The sequence below is a fragment of the Cherax quadricarinatus genome, chromosome 94 (genome assembly GCF_038502225.1).
Source record: "Cherax quadricarinatus isolate ZL_2023a chromosome 94, ASM3850222v1, whole genome shotgun sequence".
Taxonomy (NCBI): Eukaryota; Metazoa; Arthropoda; class Malacostraca; order Decapoda; family Parastacidae; genus Cherax; species Cherax quadricarinatus.
In genome coordinates, this window is record NC_091385.1 from 10,879,026 (window position 1) to 10,900,209 (window position 21,184).

Genomic DNA, 21,184 nt, shown 5'->3' on the forward strand with positions numbered 1-21,184 from the left:
GCAGATGATGAGTAGTGAAGATAGTGCAGATGATGAGTAGTGAAGATAGTGTAGATGATGAGTAGTGAAGATAGTGCAGATGATGAGTAGTGAAGATAGTGTAGATGATGAGTAGTGAAGATAGTGTAGATGATGAGTAGTGAAGACAGTGTAGATGATGAGTAGTGAAGATAGTGTAGATGATGAGTAGTGAAGATAGTGTAGATGATGAGTAGTGAAGACAGTACAGATGATGAGTAGTGAAGACAGTACAGATGATGAGTAGTGAAGACAGTGTAGATGATGAGTAGTGAAGATAGTGTAGATGATGAGTAGTGAAGATAGTGTAGATGATGAGTAGTGAAGATAGTGTAGATGATGAGTAGTGAAGATAGTGTAGATGATGAGTAGTGAAGATAGTGTAGATGATGAGTAGTGAAGACAGTGTAGATGATGAGTAGTGAAGATAGTGCAGATGATGAGTAGTGAAGATAGTGCAGATGATGAGTAGTTTAGACAGTACAGATGATGAGTAGTGAAGATAGTGCAGATGATGAGTAGTGAAGATAGTGCAGATGATGAGTAGTGAAGACAGTACAGATGATGAGTGGCTCCCCACCTACATACTGTTGGGTGAACAATAACAGCAGGTTGATAATAAAACATGCCCAATGTTTCTACCCGTGCCTGGGACTGAACCCGGACAGCCGAGCGTTGGGCCACAGTTGTCAACAAACTACCGGACTGTGACGCCAATTAAATTTAGTTCGAGGAAGTAAACAAAAACTTCCAGTTCCTAAGATCAAGAGCCTCTTCATATTGACCTTCCCCCAGTGAAGATCCTGATTTTTAAAATCTTAACATTTTAAAATAATGTATATTAATATGTAAATAATATGGTAAATTATATTTTTTTAAATATTATTGATGAACGAGTTAGTGTAAATTGTTTATATTAGTTAATATTAATAATATAAGAGAGAAGGACCTCGGGGCCGTCAGTGCCCTACAACCCAACAATAACAATAACAACCTGACTCGTGTGACATTCTCTCTCTACTTTTAGCTTATTTTTCAGTGTGAATAAACTCAATTTGTAGAGTAAGTATCCTAGTATAGTGTATTAGTTTTGATAAATGAAAAATCAACGTAGTTATGTGACAGTTTGATGCTAATGGTAAGGAAATACGCATGTCTATGTTTTCTTTTGTGTTTTTGGCCCTTATGGGTTTAGCGCTTCTTAGTGACTAATATAATGATTAAGGGATTGTGAATTGATGCGGGTTGCTCCAGTTCCTTGGCTCAAGAGCCAATGAACTGGAGCTACACACTTCCTTGGATCAAGTCTCTCTAAAACATCAGACCTCCTGAGTGTTTTGTCCCTTCACCTAGCAGTAAGTAGGTACCTGGATGTTAGTCACCTTACACCTGCTGTCCATGTTCACCTAGCAGTAAGTAGGTACCTGGATGTTAGTCACCTTACACCTGCTGTCCGTGTTCACCTAGCAGTAAGTAGGTACCTGGATGTTGGTCACCTTACACCTGCTGTCCATGTTCACCTAGCAGTAAGTAGGTACCTGGATGTTAGTCACCTTACACCTGCTGTCCATGTTCACCTAGCAGTAAGTAGGTACCTGGATGTTGGTCACCTTACACCTGCTGTCCATGTTCACCTAGCAGTAAGTAGGTACCTGGATGTGAGTCACCTTACACCTGCTGTCCATGTTCACCTAGCAGTAAGTAGGTACCTGGATGTTAGTCACCTTACACCTGCTGTCCATGTTCACCTAGCAGTAAGTAGGTACCTGGATGTTAGTCACCTTACACCTGCTGTCCGTGTTCACCTAGCAGTAAGTAGGTACCTGGATGTTGGTCACCTTACACCTGCTGTCCATGTTCACCTAGCACGAAGTAGGTACCTGGATGTGAGTCACCTTACACCTGCTGTCCATGTTCACTTAGCAGTAAGTAGGTACCTGGATGTTAGTCACCTTACACCTGCTGTCCATGTTCACCTAGCAGTAAGCAGGTACCTGAGTGGTGGGTGGCATCCTGGGGGTGGTAGTATATGTTAGATAGGGCTGGGCTTTGAAATAAGCACAACAGACAGTTGTCGATTACTCAGACAACTTATTTTTGGGTTATCCTGGGTGGCTAACCCTCCTCCGGGTTAAAAATCCAAACAAAATCGTAACTTCCATTTTCCAGGCACTCGAGAACACTTGTAGGTTTAGAGCTCCCTCCACCTGAATAAAATAATACGTTTAAGACTCTTCTCAAAAGCCACTTAATCACCCTAGACTAAACGCTAAATACTCAGTACACACATACTCACCTATGTACTCCCACATCATAACTTCAACAATCACTTTGAACCTTTTATCCATTGTTGACAGGAATATAATTGAACCATTGTTTCCACAAAAAGCATTTTAGACTATAAGAATACAGTGGACCCCCGCATAACGATGGCATCACATAGCGATTAATCCGCATACCGCTTGCTTTAATCGCAAAAATTTTGCCGCGCATACCGCTTAAAAACCCGCTCACCGATTTTCGTCCGAGACGCGTCCAATGTGCGCCCTCAGCCAGCCTCACATGTGCCGCCCATGCCATTGTTTACCAGCCAGCCTCCGCGGTAACATCCAAGCATACAATCGGAATATTTCGTATTATTACAGTGTTTTCGGTGCTGTTTCTGGAAAATAAGTGACCATGGGCCCCAAGAAAGCTTCTAGTGCCAACCGTACACCAATAAGGGTGAGAATTCCAATAGAAATGAAGAAAGAGATCATTGATAAGTATGAAAGTGGAGTGCGTATCGCCGACCTGGTCAGGTTGTACAAGAAACCCCAATCAACCATCGCTACTATTGTGGGCAACAGAAAGGCAATCAAGGAAGCTGTTCTTGCCAAAGGTTTAACTGTGTTTTCGAAACAAAGATCGCAAGTGATGGAAGATGTTGAGAGACTCTTATTGGTGTGGATAAATGAAAAACAGCTAGCAGGAGATAGCGTCTCTCAAGCGATCATATGTGAAAAGGCTAGGAAGTTGCATCAGGATTTAATTAAAAAAATGCCTGCAACTAGTGATGATGTGAGTGAATTTAAGGCCAGCAAAGGTTGGTTTGAGAGATTTAAGAAGCGTAGTGGCATACATAGTGTGACAAGGCATGGTGAGGCTGCCAGTTCGGGCCACAAAGCGGCTGAAAAATATGTGCATGAATTCAAGGAGTACATAGACAGTGAAGGACTGAAACCTGAACAAGTGTTTAATTGTGATGAAACAGGCCTGTTTTGGAAGAAAATGCCAAGCAGGACCTACATTACTCAGGAGGAAAAGGCACTCCCAGGACATAAGCCTATGAAAGACAGGCTTACTTTGTTGATGTGTGCCAATGCTAGTGGTGATTGCAAAGTTAAGCCTTTATTAGTGTATTACTCTGAAACTCCCAGAGCGTTCAGGCCAAAGAATATCCTCAAGGATAATTTGTGTGTGCTGTGGAGGGCAAACAGTAAGGCATGGGTCACTAGGGACTTTTTCTATAACTGGTTACACCATGCATTTGCCCCCAATGTGAAAGATTACCTAACTGAAAAGAAATTAGAACTTAAGTGCCTCCTGGTGTTAGACAATGCCCCTGGTCATCCTACAGACGTGGCAGAGCGACTTTATGGGGACATGAGCTTCATTAAGGTGAAGTTTTTGCCTCCTAATACCACTCCTCTCCTGCAGCCCATGGACCAGCAGGTTATTGCAAACTTCAAAAAACTGTACACAAAAGCTCTGTTTGAAAGGTGCTTTGTAGTGACCTCAGAAACTCGACTGACTCTAAGAGAGTTTTGGAGAGAGCACTTTAATATCCTCAATTGTGTAAACCTTATAGGTAAGGCTTGGGAGGGAGTGACTAAGAAGACCTTGAACTCTGCTTGGAAGAAACTGTGGCCAGAATGTGTAGACAAAAGGGATTTTGAAGGGTTTGAGGCTAACCCTGAGAGGATTATGCCAGTTGAGGAATCCATTGTGGCATTGGGAAAGTCCTTGGGGTTGGAGGTTAGTGGGGAGGATGTGGAAGAGTTGGTGGAGGAGGACAATGAAGAACTAACCACTGATGAGCTGATAGATCAACTTCAAGAGCAAGAGGCCAGACCTGAGGAAACTGGTTCAGAGGAGGGGAGAGAGAAATTGAAGAAGTTGCCTACTACAAAGATTAAGGAAATGTGTGCAAAGTGGCTTGAAGTGCAAACCTTTTTTGATGAAAATCACCCTCACACAGCTATTGCAAGCCGTGCTGGTGATTATTACACTGACAATGTTGTGAAACACTTTAGGGAAGTCATAAAGGAACGAGAGGTACAGGCCACTATGGACAGATATGTTGTGCGAAAGAAGTCCAGTGACTGAAGCTGGTCCTAGTGGCATTAAAAGAAGAAGGGAAGTAACCCCAGAAAAGGACTCGACACCTCAAGTCTTAATGGAAGGGGATTCCCCTTCTAAACACTAACACTCTCTCTCCCCTCCTCCCATCCCATCAATCATCACCAGATCTTCAATAAAAGTAAGTGTCATGTAAGTGTGCATGCCTTTTTCAGTTTGTGTGTATTAAAATTAACATTTCATGTGGTAAAAAAATTTTTTTTTTCATACTTTTGGGTGTCTTGCACGGATTAATTTTATTTCCATTATTTCTTATGGGGAAAATTCATTCACATACCGATTATTTCGCATAACAATTACCCCTCTTGCACGGATTAAAATCGTTATGCGGGGGTCCACTGTATATCCTTTTTCTTATACAAATTTAATTCACTTATAATTAATAATCTACTGTACAACTATGAAATAATTACTGTCCTACTGTACAACTATGATATACTCCTTAGTGTTAAGTAATCTGTAAGCCAATAATGTTAAGTTGGCCCATAATGCCTAGGCATAATAGAGGCTCTCTTTGTATTGCAACCCACTATTGTAAATATAAACTCTCAAAGACAAAATAAATAAATAAAAATAAATAAATAAATAGTGCATATTTCTAATATGGTAATAATTTCAGAATTTTTTAAATTATGATATTGGGTTATGGATTATGTACGGGCAGGGTCCACTTTACAGTGTTTTGCTAATACAGCAGTTTTTAATTATAACCATTCTTCATTTATTCAGGCCTCTTACAATAACCTAAGGATGAAAATATTTTATGGTAAGCAATGTGTGTACTGTACAGCCTCTCCTCACTTACCTACGTACTTGTTTACCGACGACTCAGACTTATGACGGGCTCTCTGACCAGTATGCATACCTAAATAATGTATATAAAAGCTGATTTCTTCTATTCTGTTTAGTACACTACTATATAAACATTTAAAAATAGTATATCAGAAGTGTTATAAATGGTGCAAAAGCGACATTAAAATAATATCAAAGACGGTTGATACATACTACCATTATATGTAGTATGCTCCTCACTTAGCAACGAATTCGTTTACTGATGTGGTCTTAGGAACGGAACTTCGTCGTTAAGCGAGGAGAGGCTGTATTTGCATCTTTTAGGCTTAGCTTTATTGCTCACTTAATACATGATAGTGTAAACACGTTATCAGGCTTTTATATTCATCCAAAAGTGGAAAAAATCCATGATTCACTTTACAGCAATTTTGGCTCGACAGCATTAGCCCGGAACCTAACCTGCTGTATAAGCAGGGTCATTGTGTATTTTTTGGGGGGTCAAAATGTCATAAGCATGGAAAGAGAGAGACATAGGCAGTACAGTGGGCCCCCAGTTATTGGCTGTAATCCGTTCCAGAAACTCGGCCTAAAAGCAAAATGGCCTAAAAGCGAAATAATATTTCCCATAACAATTAATGTAAATACAATTAATCCATTCCATACACCCAAAAATATTAAAAAAAAATAATTTTTTTAACAATTAAATCAATATTACATACCTTTATTGAAGACTCTTGTTGGCTTCTGGAAGATAGGGAGGAGGAGAGAGAGAGGATTTATTGTTTGAAGGGGAATTCCCCTCCATAATGACTTAGGTAACAAGTCCCTCTCCGGGGTTACTTCCCTTCTTTGTCTTTTAATGCCACTAGGACCAGCTTGAGAGTCACTGCACACCTGTCACACAAAATAACTGTCCAGAGAGGTCTGTTTCTGGCTTCTCTTTATGATTTCCCTGAAGTGGGACAAAGTTTTGTCACTGAACATGTTGCAGATATGGCTTGTTTCAGCTTGAGGTGACGTAGTGATTGGTGACTTGAGGCAGTGGCTGATGTGGTGAGGCAGTGACTGGTGTGGTGAGGCATTGGCTGGTGTGGTGAGGCAAGGCAGTAGCTGGTAAGGTAAGGCATTTACTGGTGAGGTGAGGCAGTGGCTGGTGAGGTGAGGCAGTGGCTTGTGTGGCAAGGCAGTGGCTTGTGAGGCGAGGCAGTGGCTGGTGAGGCGAGGCAGTGGCTGGTGAGGCAAGGCAGTGGCTGGTGAGGCAAGGCAGTGGCTGGTGAGGCAAGGCATTGGCTGGTGAGGTGAGACAGTGGCTGGTGAGGTGAGACAGTGGCTGGTGAGGTGAGGCAGTGGCTGGTGAGGTGAGGCAGTGGCTTGTGTGGCGAGGGAGTGGCTAGTGAGTCGAGGCAGTGGCTGGTGAGGCAAGGCAGTGGCTGGTGAGGCAAGGCAGTGGCTGGTGAGGCAAGGCAGTGGCTGGTGAGGCAAGGCAGTGGCTGGTGTGGTGAAGCAGTGACTGGTGTGGTGAGGCAATGACAGGATGGAAGTGATTGTTGATTTGTTTTTCCCATACATCCTGGCAAGTTCCAGCACCCGCACACCACTCATATTTTTCAATAACTTCTTTCTTAACCCTTTCAGGGTCCGTCCCATAGATCTACGGCTTCACGTTGAGTGTCCAAACCGTAGATCTGTGCCAAAATTCTAGCGCCGTCAAATTTAGCACGAAAGCGCTCATAGGCCTACATGTGAGAGAACGGGTCTGCGTGGTGGGTGTGCGCCATAAACAAACAATCTAGGCGCCCGCATAGCATTGTGGGAACGCCGGCTCAGTTACCCTTGTTCACCATACCTCGTCGCAAGTCAGCTCTCACTCCCCGGAAAATTGGGACTCTCCTCTTCCTATCTGATAGTTCTGACACTGATGGAAGTGGAAATGAAGACGAATTCTATGGCTTTGATCAGTTAGTGACCGAAAGGAATGACCAGGATATCGATAATAGTGCAGAAAACCCTGACGATCCTCAACCTTCTACCTCTGGTGTGGGCACTCGTGGCTCACGGTCGGTTGTACCTCAACACAAGAGAAAACTAATATTTTCGCGTGGCCAGGCCTCTGACTTCAGTAATGATGATGGTAGTGACGTGGATTGTGATTTTATTGCGCTTGACGATCATTCGAGTAGTGATAGTGAGGAATCATATTCACCAGTGAAGCGTTGGTATGTACGCCGCCGCATGCGCTCGGGTAGTGTACCCTATGCTGTGCCCAGGGGACGGAGTACATCCCCGTGGCCCTACACCAGGTTTAGATAGTGATAGTTTACCTGGAGTTTACCTGGAGAGAGTTTCGGGGGTCAACGCCCCCGCGGCCCGGTCTGTGACCAGGCCTCCTGGTGGATCAGCGCCTGATCAACCAGGCTGTTGCTGCTGGCTGCACGCAAACCAACGTACGAGCCACAGCCCGGCTGATCAGGAACTGACTTTAGGTGCTTGTCCAGTGCCAGCTTGAAGACTGCCAGGGGTCTGTTGGTAATCCCCCTTATGTGTGCTGGGAGGCAGTTGAACAGTCTCGGTCCCCTGACACTTATTGTATGGTCTCTTAACGTGCTAGTGACACCCCTGCTTTTCATTGGGGGGATGGTGCATCGTCTGCCAAGTCTTTTGCTTTCGTAGTGAGTGATTTTCGTGTGCAAGTTCGGTACTAGTCCCTCTAGGATTTTCCAGGTGTATATAATCATGTATCTCTCCCTCCTGCGTTCCAGGGAATACAGGTTTAGAAACCTCAAGCGCTCCCAGTAATTGAGGTGTTTTATCTCCGTTATGCGCGCCGTGAAAGTTCTCTGTACATTTTCTAGGTCGGCAATTTCACCTGCCTTGAAAGGTGCTGTTAGAGTGCAGCAATATTCCAGCCTAGATAGAACAAGTGACCTGAAGAGTGTCATCATGGGCTTGGCCTCCCTAGTTTTGAAGGTTCTCATTATCCATCCTGTCATTTTTCTAGCAGATGCGATTGATACAATGTTATGGTCCTTGAAGGTGAGATCCTCCGACATAATCACTCCCAGGTCTTTGACGTTGGTGTTTCGCTCTATTTTGTGGCCAGAATTTGTTTTGTACTCTGATGAAGATTTAATTTCCTCATGTTTACCATATCTGAGTAATTGAAATTTCTCATCGTTGAACTTCATATTGTTTTCTGCAGCCCACTGAAAGATTTGGTTGATGTCCGCCTGGAGCCTTGCAGTGTCTGCAATGGAAGACACTGTCATGCAGATTCGGGTGTCATCTGCAAAGGAAGACACGGTGCTGTGGCTGACATCCTTGTCTATGTCGGATATGAGGATGAGGAACAAGATGGGAGCTAGTACTGTGCCTTGTGGAACAGAGCTTTTCACCGTAGCTGCCTCGGACTTTACTCTGTTGACGACTACTCTCTGTGTTCTGTTAGTGATGAAATTATAGATCCATCGACCAACTTTTCCTGTTATTCCTTTAGCGCGCATTTTGTGCGCTATTACGCCATGGTCACACTTGTCGAAGGCTTTTGCAAAGTCTGTATATATTACATCTGCATTCTTTTTGTCTTCTAGTGCATTTAGGACCTTGTCGTAGTGATCCAGTAGTTGAGACAGACAGGAGCGACCTGTTCTAAACCCATGTTGCCCTGGGTTGTGTAACTGATGGGTTTCTAGATGGGTGGTGATCTTGCTTCTTAGGACCCTTTCAAAGATTTTTATGATATGGGATGTTAGTGCTATTGGTCTGTAGTTCTTTGCTGTTGCTTTACTGCCCCCTTTGTGGAGTGGGGCTATGTCTGTTGTTTTTAGTAACTGAGGGACGACCCCCGTGTCCATGCTCCCTCTCCATAGGATGGAAAAGGCTCGTGATAGGGGCTTCTTGCAGTTCTTGATGAACACAGAGTTCCATGAGTCTGGCCCTGGGGCAGAGTGCATGGGCATGTCATTTATCGCCTGTTCGAAGTCATTTGGCGTCAGGATAACATCGGATAGGCTTGTGTTAATCAAATTTTGTGGCTCTCTCATAAAAAATTCATTTTGATCTTCGACTCTCAGTCTGGTTAGCGGCTTGCTAAAAACTGAGTCATATTGGGACTTGAGTAGCTCACTCATTTCCTTGCTGTCATCTGTGTAGGACCCATCTTGTTTAAGTAGGGGCCCAATACTGGACGTTGTTCTCGATTTTGATTTGGCATAGGAGAAGAAATACTTTGGGTTTCTTTCGATTTCATTTATGGCTTTTAGTTCTTCCCGCGATTCCTGACTCCTAAAGGATTCTTTTAGCTTAAGTTCGATGCTTGCTATTTCTCTGACCAGTGTCTCCCTGCGCATTTCTGATATATTGACCTCTTTTAGCCGCTCTGTTATTCTTTTCCGTCGCCTGTAAAGGGAGCGCCTGTCTCTTTCTATTTTACATCTACTCCTCCTTTTTCTTAGAGGAATAAGCCTTGTGCATACATCGAGTGCCCCCGAGTTAATCTGTTCTAGGCATAAGTTTGGGTCTGTGTTGCTTAGTATATCTTCCCAGCTTATATCGGTTAGGACTTGGTTTACTTGGTCCCACTTTATGTTTTTGTTATTGAAGTTGAATTTGGTGAATGCTCCCTCGTGACTAGTCTCATTTTGTCGGTCTGGGGCTCCACGCATACATGTCTGAACCTCAATTATGTTGTGATCTGAGTATATTGTTTTTGATATGGTGACATTTCTTATCAGATCATCATTGTTAGTGAAGATGAGGTCTAGTGTATTCTCCAGTCTAGTAGGCTCTATTATTTGCTGGTTTAAATTGAATTTTGTGCAGAGATTTAAAAGCTCGTGTGAGTGTGAGTTTTCATCAGAGCTGCCTCCTGGTGTTATTACTGCAACAATATTATTTGCTATATTCCTCCATTTTAGGTGCCTTAAGTTGAAATCCCCCAGGAGCAAGATGTTGGGTGCAGGAGCTGGAAGATTTTCCAGACAGTGGTCAATTTTTAACAGCTGTTCCTGGAATTGCTGGGATGTTGCATCCGGAGGCTTGTAGACTACCACAATGACTAGGTTTTGGTTCTCGACCTTTACTGCTAAAACTTCCACTACGTCATTTGAGGCATTAAGCAGTTCTGTGCAAACAAGTGACTCTGCAATGTACAGGCCAACCCCCCCCTTTTGCCTGTTCACTCTGTCACATCTGTATAGGTTGTAACCTGGGATCCATATTTCGTTGTCCAAGTGATCCTTTATGTGGGTCTCAGTGAAAGCCGCGAACATTGCCTTTGCCTCTGCAAGCAGTCCACGGATGAAAGGTATTTTGTTGTTTATTGCTGGCTTTAGACCCTGTATATTTGCAAAGAAGAATGTTATCGGACTGGTGGTATTGTTGGTACTGGGGGGGGATTTTTTTTCCGGCATTAGTATCTGTATCTGTTGGTTTGGAGTGGAGGCCATCGACTGTGGTTCCACTCCAGGAATGACTGGATTTGGTGTACGATTTCTGCCATTTCCTGCCAGTTTTTTTTCCTTCCTGGCACTAAAAAACCTCTCCCTCTTGAGTGGCTGTGGCTACCCAGGTTTTCCCATGGCCTGGATGTTTTGTATCTTTTTGTCCCCTTTAGATGGTATGCCTGGCAATTTAAGTTATAGCACAGTCTTTCCTGTACTGAAGAGGTACACATTTCAGGGTGAAAAAGCTTACAGGAAGGGAGTTTGCATTTTCCTGTTGTCATATGGGCATGACATTTTCTAGGGTGGTCATAGTTGCATGTCCCATCTGTTTTTCCAGATTTCCCATGCCAGCAGATACCAAGTGCATAGTATGTGCACAGGCTTGGTTTCCGTTTGCCTTGGGTTTCTGTGACTGTATTCCCTGTTGGTGCATGTTTCCCTGTCTTATTCCTATCCTCCTTAGCACCAACAATGGAGCTCCCACCAGTTGTTTTTGGTAATTTATCCTCACTATTGCTATTGGAGTCCTCTTGTTTGCTATTTCCTGCGGTATTTCTGGTTTGCAATATTGGTTTTATCTTATCTTTGACTACACTTGTTTCCCTACTATGGCTCCTGTCCTCTATGAGGTCATTTATATGTATTCCTTCCTGCGTATAATTCCCGACTACCTGGACAAAATCTCCAGCTTCACCATTACTGTCTCCCAGGACAATATCTCCAACTTCACCATTTCTGTCTCCCAGGACAGCACCTCCAGCTTCACCATTACTGTCTCCCAGGACAGCACTATCAGCCCCACATTTACTGACTACCAGGACATCACCTCCAGCCTTACAGTTTCTGACTACATGGGCAGTATCAAGGGCAGTACCATTCAGCCCAGACTTTTTATGTTCCCATCTGTTGTAGAAAGCTTCCAGGTTTTCTATGAAAGCAGCTTTGATGTTATCCTCTTTTAATACCCTTGTGATTTTAGTCCACAGATTTTCCTCATTTGGGCATACCCAAAAACACTTCTCTGTTTTAATACTGCTTGTAGCTAGTTCTGGGATATCTGCACAAGGAGCGTGACACCAATTTCCACAAAAATGACAATTTATCCATGTGGTAGCCCGTTTGTTTGACTGACCACAGACTACACACAGCTTCATAATGATTTGAATGGTTGATTTACTGCAAGTCTACTAGCAACCTCTTGAATATTATATTAATAACCTTAAATGAAGCTCTAGCTATTTGTATTTCTGTTTCTAACTCTTTTTGTATATTGGACAGCTTACCGTCACGTTCCTGATTTTTAATGTTTGTGTTTATAAGGGCGCCTACAAACCCATCCGTTTACAGTCTGGAGGATGATGTGGCTACACTTGGCATGGATAGACCACAGGCATCAGTAGATGGTGGTAGTGGTGATGGTAGTGGCACCGCCATGCGTGACTCACCAGCCCAGGCTGGGACCCACGCTGCTGACTCCTCAGTTCAAGGACAAAGCGGAGCATCAGCCACCAGCCCACCACAACCACCCGCACAACCAGCCTATGATGTCCAGTATCCACCAGCAAACCGTATCTGGGATTGGCAGCAAAATCCCAATTTTGTTCCCAAGCCCCACCACTTTGATGACTCTCAAAGTGGAATTCTACCTACTTGTCTCCTTGGAACCACGGCCAATGAACTGGAATTCTTTGAATTATTCTTTGACCAGCCATTGATGGAAACTATTGTCAGGGAAAGTAATAAGTATTTTGAGTACACCATGGCAAATACCATCATATCGCCACAGTCAAGACTACACAGGTGGAAAGAGATGACTGTTGCAGAAATGTATTTGCTTTTTGCAACAATAATGCTTATACCTCATGCCTATAAGCATAATATAAAAGCATACTGGTCCACAGATCGGCTAATTTCTACCCCGGTCTTCAGTGAAATCATCCCAGTGAACAGGGTTATCTTACTGTTACGTATGTTGCACTTCTCTGACAAAACCAGGCCTGACAGAAGTGACAGGTTATACAAGATTAGAAATGTTTTTATGTATCTCAAACAAAAGTTCAGCATATACTTTTATCCATTCAAGAATCTTGTAATTGACGAGTCTTTGATTTTGTTCAAAGGTAGACTGTCATTCAAGCAGTATATACCGAGCAAGAGGAAACACTTTGGTATAAAACTGTTTGTACTCTGTGACTGTGACAGTGGCCTGGTGTTGGATATTGTTGTATACACGGGAAGTAAAACATTGAAAGATACCAAGATGTTATTGGGTATCTCAGGTGATGTAGTGAGAAACATGATGGCACCTTATCTTGGTAAGGGGCATACATTATATACCGATAACTGGTACACAAGCCCATTACTCAGTGATTTCATGTGAGTGAACAAGACAGATGTGTGTGGCACAGTGCATTCTAATCGTAAACATATGCCCAGGCTCAACGCAGGTGCTCGTGGTGATGACGTGCAGGTGTTTACTGCCAATGACATCATGGCATTATGGTGGCATGACAAACGAGATGTCACATTGTTGACAACCATTCACCGTAATGAAATGCAAGACAGTGGCAAAGTTGATCGAGTGACTAATGAATGTATTCGAAAACCAGTGACAGTGATTGATTATACACAAAACATGCGTTTGGTTGGCAAATGTGACATGCAGATTGGTTTTGTTGATTGTGTTCGTAAGAGTTACAAGTGGTACATGAAACTTTTCTTCCATCTTCCTTTCTTCAATGCTCAATGCATATAATATGTACCAAATAAAGACTGGCAACAGACCACCATATGGTGAATTTTGTTTGTCTGTTGTCAGACAACTCATAATGAAGTACCAGGTAAGAACACCTGCTATACAACAAGGTCCTCGAATTCCTCAGGATATACCCAAGCGTTTGAGGAGGGAAGGTGATCATTTCATAATACAGCTTCCTTCAACTCAGAAGAAATTTGCTCAGAAGAGATGCATCGTCTGTGCACAAACAAAACGACGGCAACAAAGACGCAAAGACACTCGGTTTATGTGCGAGGAATGTAAGGTGCCTCTGTGCATGATGCCTTGTTTCAAGGAGTTCCACAAGCTCCAGCAGTTCTAAAACCATGTCCAGTGATTGTAAATATGTAAATATATGATAGAACATTAGTATTATACAAGATTTGTGCATGTTTATTGTAATAAACAACAGTGGTAAACAATAATATAACTTTAGTGCGGTTATTGTGTTCAATACAGTGAGTTTATATACATACATTATATACAGTATTGGTCTCTCAGGCCCCAAATGTTAGTAGGAAAAGAAAAAAATTGGAAAAGAAAAGAAAAAACTACAAAAACTGCTAAATAAAGTAATGCACGTATGTGGAATTCGTCGATGTTGCCGCCACCACATCATTTTGGACAAACTTCTTGGCACTGTATCTCGGTAAGTACTGATCAGAATTTTTTTTTTTTGTCTTATTACCTTCACAAAAATATGCTCTTTAATTCTGTAAGAAAATTTTTTTTTTTTTTTTTTCAAAATTTATTGGACACTGGAGCACCACTTCAGATTTTGGCCTTGGACCCTGAAGGGGTTAAGTTCCATTGTGTTGCACTTAATCAAAAACCACCAAAAAACAATGGCTGTATAGGGAAATGTTTGGATGAATGAGCAGAAGTTTCCTCTCTCGCCCAGAGACACAGCCAAACTGACGGGCAAGCGGCGGGGCCGGCAGGTTGATGCTTCCCATATGGTTAATAAGCGAAATAACGACCGATAACCGGAAGCTGGAAAACTGGCCTATAACCGAGTTGGCCGATAGCCGGAACGGCTGATAACCAGGTTTTCACCATATAATACATTCCTTCACTGCTGCATCCTGGAAGCAGTGGGTGGCTACCATCTGGGTGTGCATTGGTGGTGGCTGTTGATAATGAGGCTGTGACTAGTGACCAACAATCCATTGCCTCTGGGTTGTGTCATGATTATTATGTATTATTATTATTATCATTTGTTTTCGCTGAAAGGTTGATAACAATTTCCACAGTAGATGAGTGTAGTTCCTGCACAGCCACAGTAATTTCAGACAAATATGCTCATAAAGATAAAGCTGAAGTGGGAGCAGAATAAAAATATCTGTATTGTACCATGTTCATGATCAAACTTAATACATAATAATAATAATTAATAATAATACTTTATTTCAGCATGATACAATGTTCGTACAAAGGTAAATGACATTTAGGTGTGCATGCAGATTATTATTATAATCAAGGGGAAGCGCTAAACCCGGAGGATTATACAGCGCCTGGGGGGGGGATGTGGAAGGCATTCAGGCTTAATTCGGGGAACTGGAGCACAGATCCAATTTCCTAAATCAAGAGCCCCTCACCAACATCAGTGTGCATGCAGAAAACCCCTTAATATGCAGAGCATTTTGGGCAAACTTAAGACTAATTTAAGATTACAAATTGAATGACAATTTCTATAATTTTATACATGTACATACAATCTCTTAGCTGTATCTAACTATAAATTTAGGAGTTGCAGTGAATACAAGAGAATTGCCTTTCATTCTCCATGTTTTGTATAACCATTGTGGTTTTTGTGCTTCCCAATAATAATAATACTCAGGTTTATTACACAAATTTAGAATTTTATGATGTCCATATATTGTAACTTGTGTGTAAATTAACTCAAGGATAACTTAAGATACCCTAGGATATCCCAGTAAACTCTAACATTGTGATTTATTTCCATTTTGGTCTTTACCTGGGTGCCCAAAAGACTTAGGTACCCATTACTCCTGGGTGCTCAGAAGACCTGGGTGCCTGCAAGATCCAGGTGCTAGTAAGACCAAAGTGCCTGTAAGACCTTGGTGCCTGTAAAACTTGGGTGCCAGTAAGATATAGCTCACTGAATTGTTTCTGCTTCTTTCAGATATATTGAGACATAGAAAATGAGGTTCTGTCAGCTAGTGCTGGGTCCCGCAGGCTCTGGCAAGTCCACCTATTGTGCTGCGCTACAGAAACATGCCGAGACCATCAACCGCACTATTCAGTCAGTGTTCACTTAAACTTACACACATGTATATCTGTAAATCAGATAAAACACAAGCTTATTTTCAAGCATTAATACACATTTTTTAACGTGGTTAATTAGCATAGGTTGTTACGTACTTATACAGCCTCTTCTCACTTAATGACGGAGTTCCGTTCCTAAGATTGCATTGCTAAGCGAATTTGTCGCTAACTGAGGTAGCACACTATAATGGTAGTGGGTTTGTGTCAACCATCTTTGATATTGTGTTAATGTCACCTTTGCACCATTTATATAATTTCGGGTATAGTACAGTGGACCCCCGGTTAACGAACTTTTTTCATTCCAGTATTATGTTCAGGTGCCAGTACTGACTGAATTTTTTCCCATAAGGAATATTGTGAAGTAGATTAGTCCATTTCAGACCCCCAAACATACACGTACAAACGCACTTACATAAATACACTTACATAATTGGTCGCATTTGGAGGTGATCGTTAAGCGGGGGTCCACTGTATTTTTAGATGTATTTTTTCATGTTTGCTGTGATGCAATTTATTGTGATGTATTTTAATTTTGTAGTGTATACATTACATATTTTGTTTTTACTTTACAGTGCATACATATTTTAACTTTACAGTGCATATATATTTTAACTTTACAGTGCATATATATTTTAACTTTACAGTGCATATATATTTTAACTTTACAGGGCATATATATTTTAACTTTACAGGGCATATATATTTTAACTTTACAGTGCATACATATTTTAACTTTGCAGTGCATACATATTTTAACTTTACAGTGCATACATATTTTAACTTTACAGTGCATACATATTTTAACTTTACAGTGCATACATATTTTAACTTTACAGTGCATACATATTTTAACTTTGCAGTGCATACATATTTTAACTTTACAGTGCATACACACCTTTTAAACTTTGCAGCATAGTGAACCTGGATCCGGCAGCTGAGGTTTTCTCGTATGAACCACTTGCTGATGTTCGAGACCTTATTCAAGTGGATGATGTTATGCAAGCTGACGACTTGAACTTTGGTCCAAATGGTGGATTAGTCTTCTGTATGGAATACCTTATAGAACCTGAGGGACTTGATTGGTTGAAGGTAAAAATAGTTTTTCTATGTGTGTCCCAACAGAGCTGGATGAACCCTACAGGTTTAGCACTTAATTTGATTATTATAATAAGCTGTGTGTGTGTACCACCAAGATTAGGTGACCCCAAAGAAGGAAACTTATTCACTATCGCTCATGCAGTAGTTGTCTTGCCAAAAATATGTAAACATCACTGTTCAAATGACCCTCTAAACTGCTGTTTTGAAATGTTTTGACTAAATTATTGGAAAATGAATTATTTCTTAGGTTTCAAATTGTTGCATGGCCAACACTGTGAAATTTCAAATTGTGAAGATGGCTGTTGAATGAGTGATGGTGCATGCTTCTTCCTCTGGGTTGCCCTGCCTTGGTGAGAAACAGCCAGTGTAAACAAAAGTAAAAAAAAAAAAAAACTGTAGTGGTTATATGGCAAGTTAGTGTGGGAGTGGAGTAAGATGGTAGGTAGTGTGGGGGTGGGGTGCAGGGGCAATTTTTTTTTTTTCAACAAGTCGGCCGTCTCCCACCGAGGCAGGGTGACCCAAAAAAGAAAAGACTTTCATTATCATTCAACACTTTCACCTCACTCATAAATAATCACTGTCTTTCCAGAGGCGCTCAGGGGCAATACCTTCCTCTAATAGTAACATTAGACCTAAATTAGAAGACGTTACTGAAAATAATAGTGTGTGGGGGGACACTGGCACCTATTATGAATATTTCAACATTATACTAACATGAAGCACAAAATCAGTATGGGTTATTCACTACAAGGATTTGGATGTGCCAATTTTGATTCATTAGCGAATATATGTTTAATCTGGCTTGCATTTGGTAGAATTAGAACTACCTTCTGTGACCTTGAATCAAACCCCATTACCTCCAGGCACTGTATGACCCCTACTGGGCTAATTTTACTGATTTCCAGTTAATGTAATTTTTTTTTTCAACCAACTGGCCATATCCCACCAAGGCAGGGTGGCCTTAAAAGAAAAATGAAAACTTATCTTTTTAAATTTAGTAATGTATACTTGAGAAGGGGTTACTAGTCCCTTGCTCCCGGCATTTTAGTCGCCTCTTACAACACACATGGCTTATGGAGGAAGAATTCTGTTCCATTTCCCCATGGAGAATTAATATAAATACAGTGGTCCCTCGCTTTTCGTAGTTCACGGGAATCATAGATTTCGGAAATCATAGGGATATTTTCGTATAAACATGGGCTCGCTAATCATAGGTTGACTCGCGAATAGTAGTTCGTCCGGGACGCGTACGCACGGTTTGAGCCGGGGCGGCCTCCCTACTCAGCCAGTCTGGCATTGTTTACCAGTGAGCGAAGATCCCCTCACGTGCTCTTACGAAATATTTCATAATATTCCACTCATTTTAGTGCTTGCAAGTACTAAATAAGCTACCATGGCTCCAAAGAAAGCTCCTAGTGCCAAGCCTGTGGTAAAGAAGGTGAGAAATACGACTGAATTTAAGAAAAACATCATTGAACAATATGAAAGAGGCACAAGTGCGGCCAAACTGGCCAGGATGTATAAGAAACCTTACACAACCGTATGTTCCATAGTGGCCAAGAAAAAGGAAATCAAGGATGCTGTTGCTGTTCCTGCTGCAAGAGCTTCAGCAGGAACAGCAACAGATTGCAGCTCAGAATCTTGCTGCAGAGGAGGAGGAGGAAGAGAGATGGAAGGTGCCTTCTTCAGAAATTAAAGAGATTTTTGCTATGTGGGGTAAGATGGAAAGCTTTATGGAGAAACATCACCCTAACAAGGTTGTTGCAAGCCATGTTGGCAACATGTACAGTGACAAAGTCTTGGGTCATTTTAGGGAAGTGTTAAAGAGACGCTAGAAACAGAGCTCTCTCCACAGTTATTTTGCGAGACAGGATTCCAGTGACTCTCAAGGTGGTCCTAGTGGCATTAAGAAACAGAGAAGAGAAGCAACCCCAGAAAAGCAATTGGTATCTGAGGTGTTGATGGAAGGGGATTCCCCTTCCAAACTGTAAACAAACCAATCTCTCTCCTCCTCCAGTCTCCCATACACTAAGAAGAATCTCCAAAAAAGGTAAGTGTTATGCTGTTAATGTTTCATTCATCATTTCCCATTGTATTGTTTATGTACTACATCTATATTTCATGTAAACAAATTGTATTTACATTATTTCTTATGGGGAAAATTGATTCGCAAATCGTAGATTTCGATAATAGTAACAACTCCAGGAACGGATTAACTATGAAAAACGAGGGACCACTGTACTACTTAAAATATATTTAAAAACAAAAATTGCATTTCATTCCTTGCATGGAAATGGCTTTGTGCCTTCCATTATCCATGTGCTTTATGACCTATGTGGGTTTACTGCTTCTCCACGAATGTAATAATTTATTCCATATTGAATATACTTGCCTACAATATAGGAGGGCCCTACTTATACTGCAGGTTAGGTCCCCAACTCCTGTTGAAAAGCAATAATTATCAAAGTGAAACATAGCCTTTTTTCACTTTTGAATGCATATAAAACCTTGAAACATGTTTACACTATCATAAATTAAGTGAGCAATAGAACTAAGCCTAAAAATAAAAGATAAGAAAACAGAATGTGTGTTTTGCATATGCAGAACACACATTTCTTAAAATATGAATCAATTTGAGAAAAGATCACCGGTAATCCAAGCTTTGGAACTGGATTAATAATAAACAAGGAGGCTAGCTTTTGCCTAGTTCTTTAAGGTCCTAGGATTCTCCGAGTGTTAAATCATTATAGGGTTTGACTTGCAGCCACCAAGTACATTAGCCTCTAGCAACAGTGTTAGCTGCCTTTTGCGGCTTTGAAGCCAGACATTGACTTCTCTTCTTTAGCAATAAGTCCTAAATGGCATCATCTTCCCATATATTGCAATTTCATCCATGTTAAAAATCTGTTGCTTGGTATGTTCATCATATTTGATGAGCCTAGCTAGCTCATGTGGATAATTTTCTGCAGCTACTGTATCAGTGCTAACTGCTTCACTCTGCACTTTGATGCTGTGAAGTTAACTTCTTTCCTTAAACCTATGAAACCAGCCTCTGCTAGCTTTGAATTTATCTTCAGCAGCTTCCTCACCTCTCTCAACCTTCATAGAGCTGAAGAGACTTAGGGTTTGGCCTGGATGATGGCTTGGCTTACAGGTACATTGTGACTGGTTTGATCTTCAGTCCACACCAGTAGAAGTTATTCCATGTCATCAATAAAGCCATCATGTTTCCTTATAACTTTAATGTTCACTGGTTTAGCACTTCTATTTTCAACACTTTCTCCTTAGAGTTCACAGATGTACTGTGTGATGAGCCAAACCTAAGTTACTTTCTGTCTCAGCCATAGACATACGTTACTCACCAAGTTTAATAATTTCTAACTTCATGCATTGGACAAAAAAACTGCTGGCATAGCAAAATGGGTACCAAATAAATGAAGAATGGGTATAATTGAAAATCTCTGCATTAGTATCTGTATCTACAGATATTTGTATTTTTTAATGATTTTTTTTCCTCATTTTTCAAAGATTTTTGTTGTAAATGAATTTGTAGGTAGAAACTAGTGTTGAGTGTGTGTTAAGTTGTATTAATGCAAGGTAGGTTGTATTAGTGTCAGATGGAAGACAGTTATATTATGTGTGTTGGCAGGTTTGCTGGCCATTTTTCTTTCTCACCAACATTTAAGATGACAGCTAAATCTTACAATCTTCTCTTTACCTTCACCATACAATTTTATTTTTCTTTGTGTTTGCAAGCTCTTTTATGAAGCTCCTCTCTCTCTATAATGTGTTTTTTTTTGTAAATACAATTTAAAACCGCTTTCAAAACAATAAAACACAAACTTTGTCCTCTCCATTCAATATTAAATTTTTGAATGTGCTTTTTCAATTGCATTTCCCTAAAAATTGCACTGAATGGAATTGCTTATAGGAGAGCTTAGAGAATTAAGTCATATTACTGTGACTGAAACAACACATATTATTATTATTATTATTATTATTATTATAATCAAAAAGAAGCGCTAAGCCACAAGGGCTATACAGCGCTGCGAAACAACACACAAATAACCCATAGTAGTAAACAGAGTAAAGTCTGAGGTGGCTATGGTGAAAAGCTCTATTCCACAAGGCACAATACTCACTCCCATCCTGTTCCTCATCCTCATATTTGACAGACAGACAGGGATGTAAGCCACAGCTCAGTGTCTTCCTTTGCAGGTGACACCCGAATTTGCATGACGGTGTCCTCCATTGAAGACAGCGCAAGACTCCAGGAGGACATTAACCAAATCTTGAAATGGATCACAGAAAACAATATGAAGTTCAATGATGAGAAATTTCAATTATTCCAGTATGGAAAACGTGAGGA

General features: G+C 41.2%; 1 protein-coding gene across 1 annotated transcript in view; it reads left to right on the forward strand.

Annotated features, from left to right (window-relative positions):
* Nucleotides 1–949: 949 nt before the first annotated feature.
* Nucleotides 950–21,184, forward strand: part of LOC128700846 (GPN-loop GTPase 3-like) — a 33,696-nt gene continuing 13,461 nt past the window's right edge. The window contains exons 1-3 of the mRNA XM_070104769.1: nt 950–1,080; nt 15,575–15,694; nt 16,629–16,806. Coding sequence (XP_069960870.1) covers nt 15,594–15,694; nt 16,629–16,806 — 279 coding nt within the window. The 5' untranslated portion in view covers nt 950–1,080; nt 15,575–15,593. The remainder of the gene's footprint in view (nt 1,081–15,574; nt 15,695–16,628; nt 16,807–21,184) is intronic.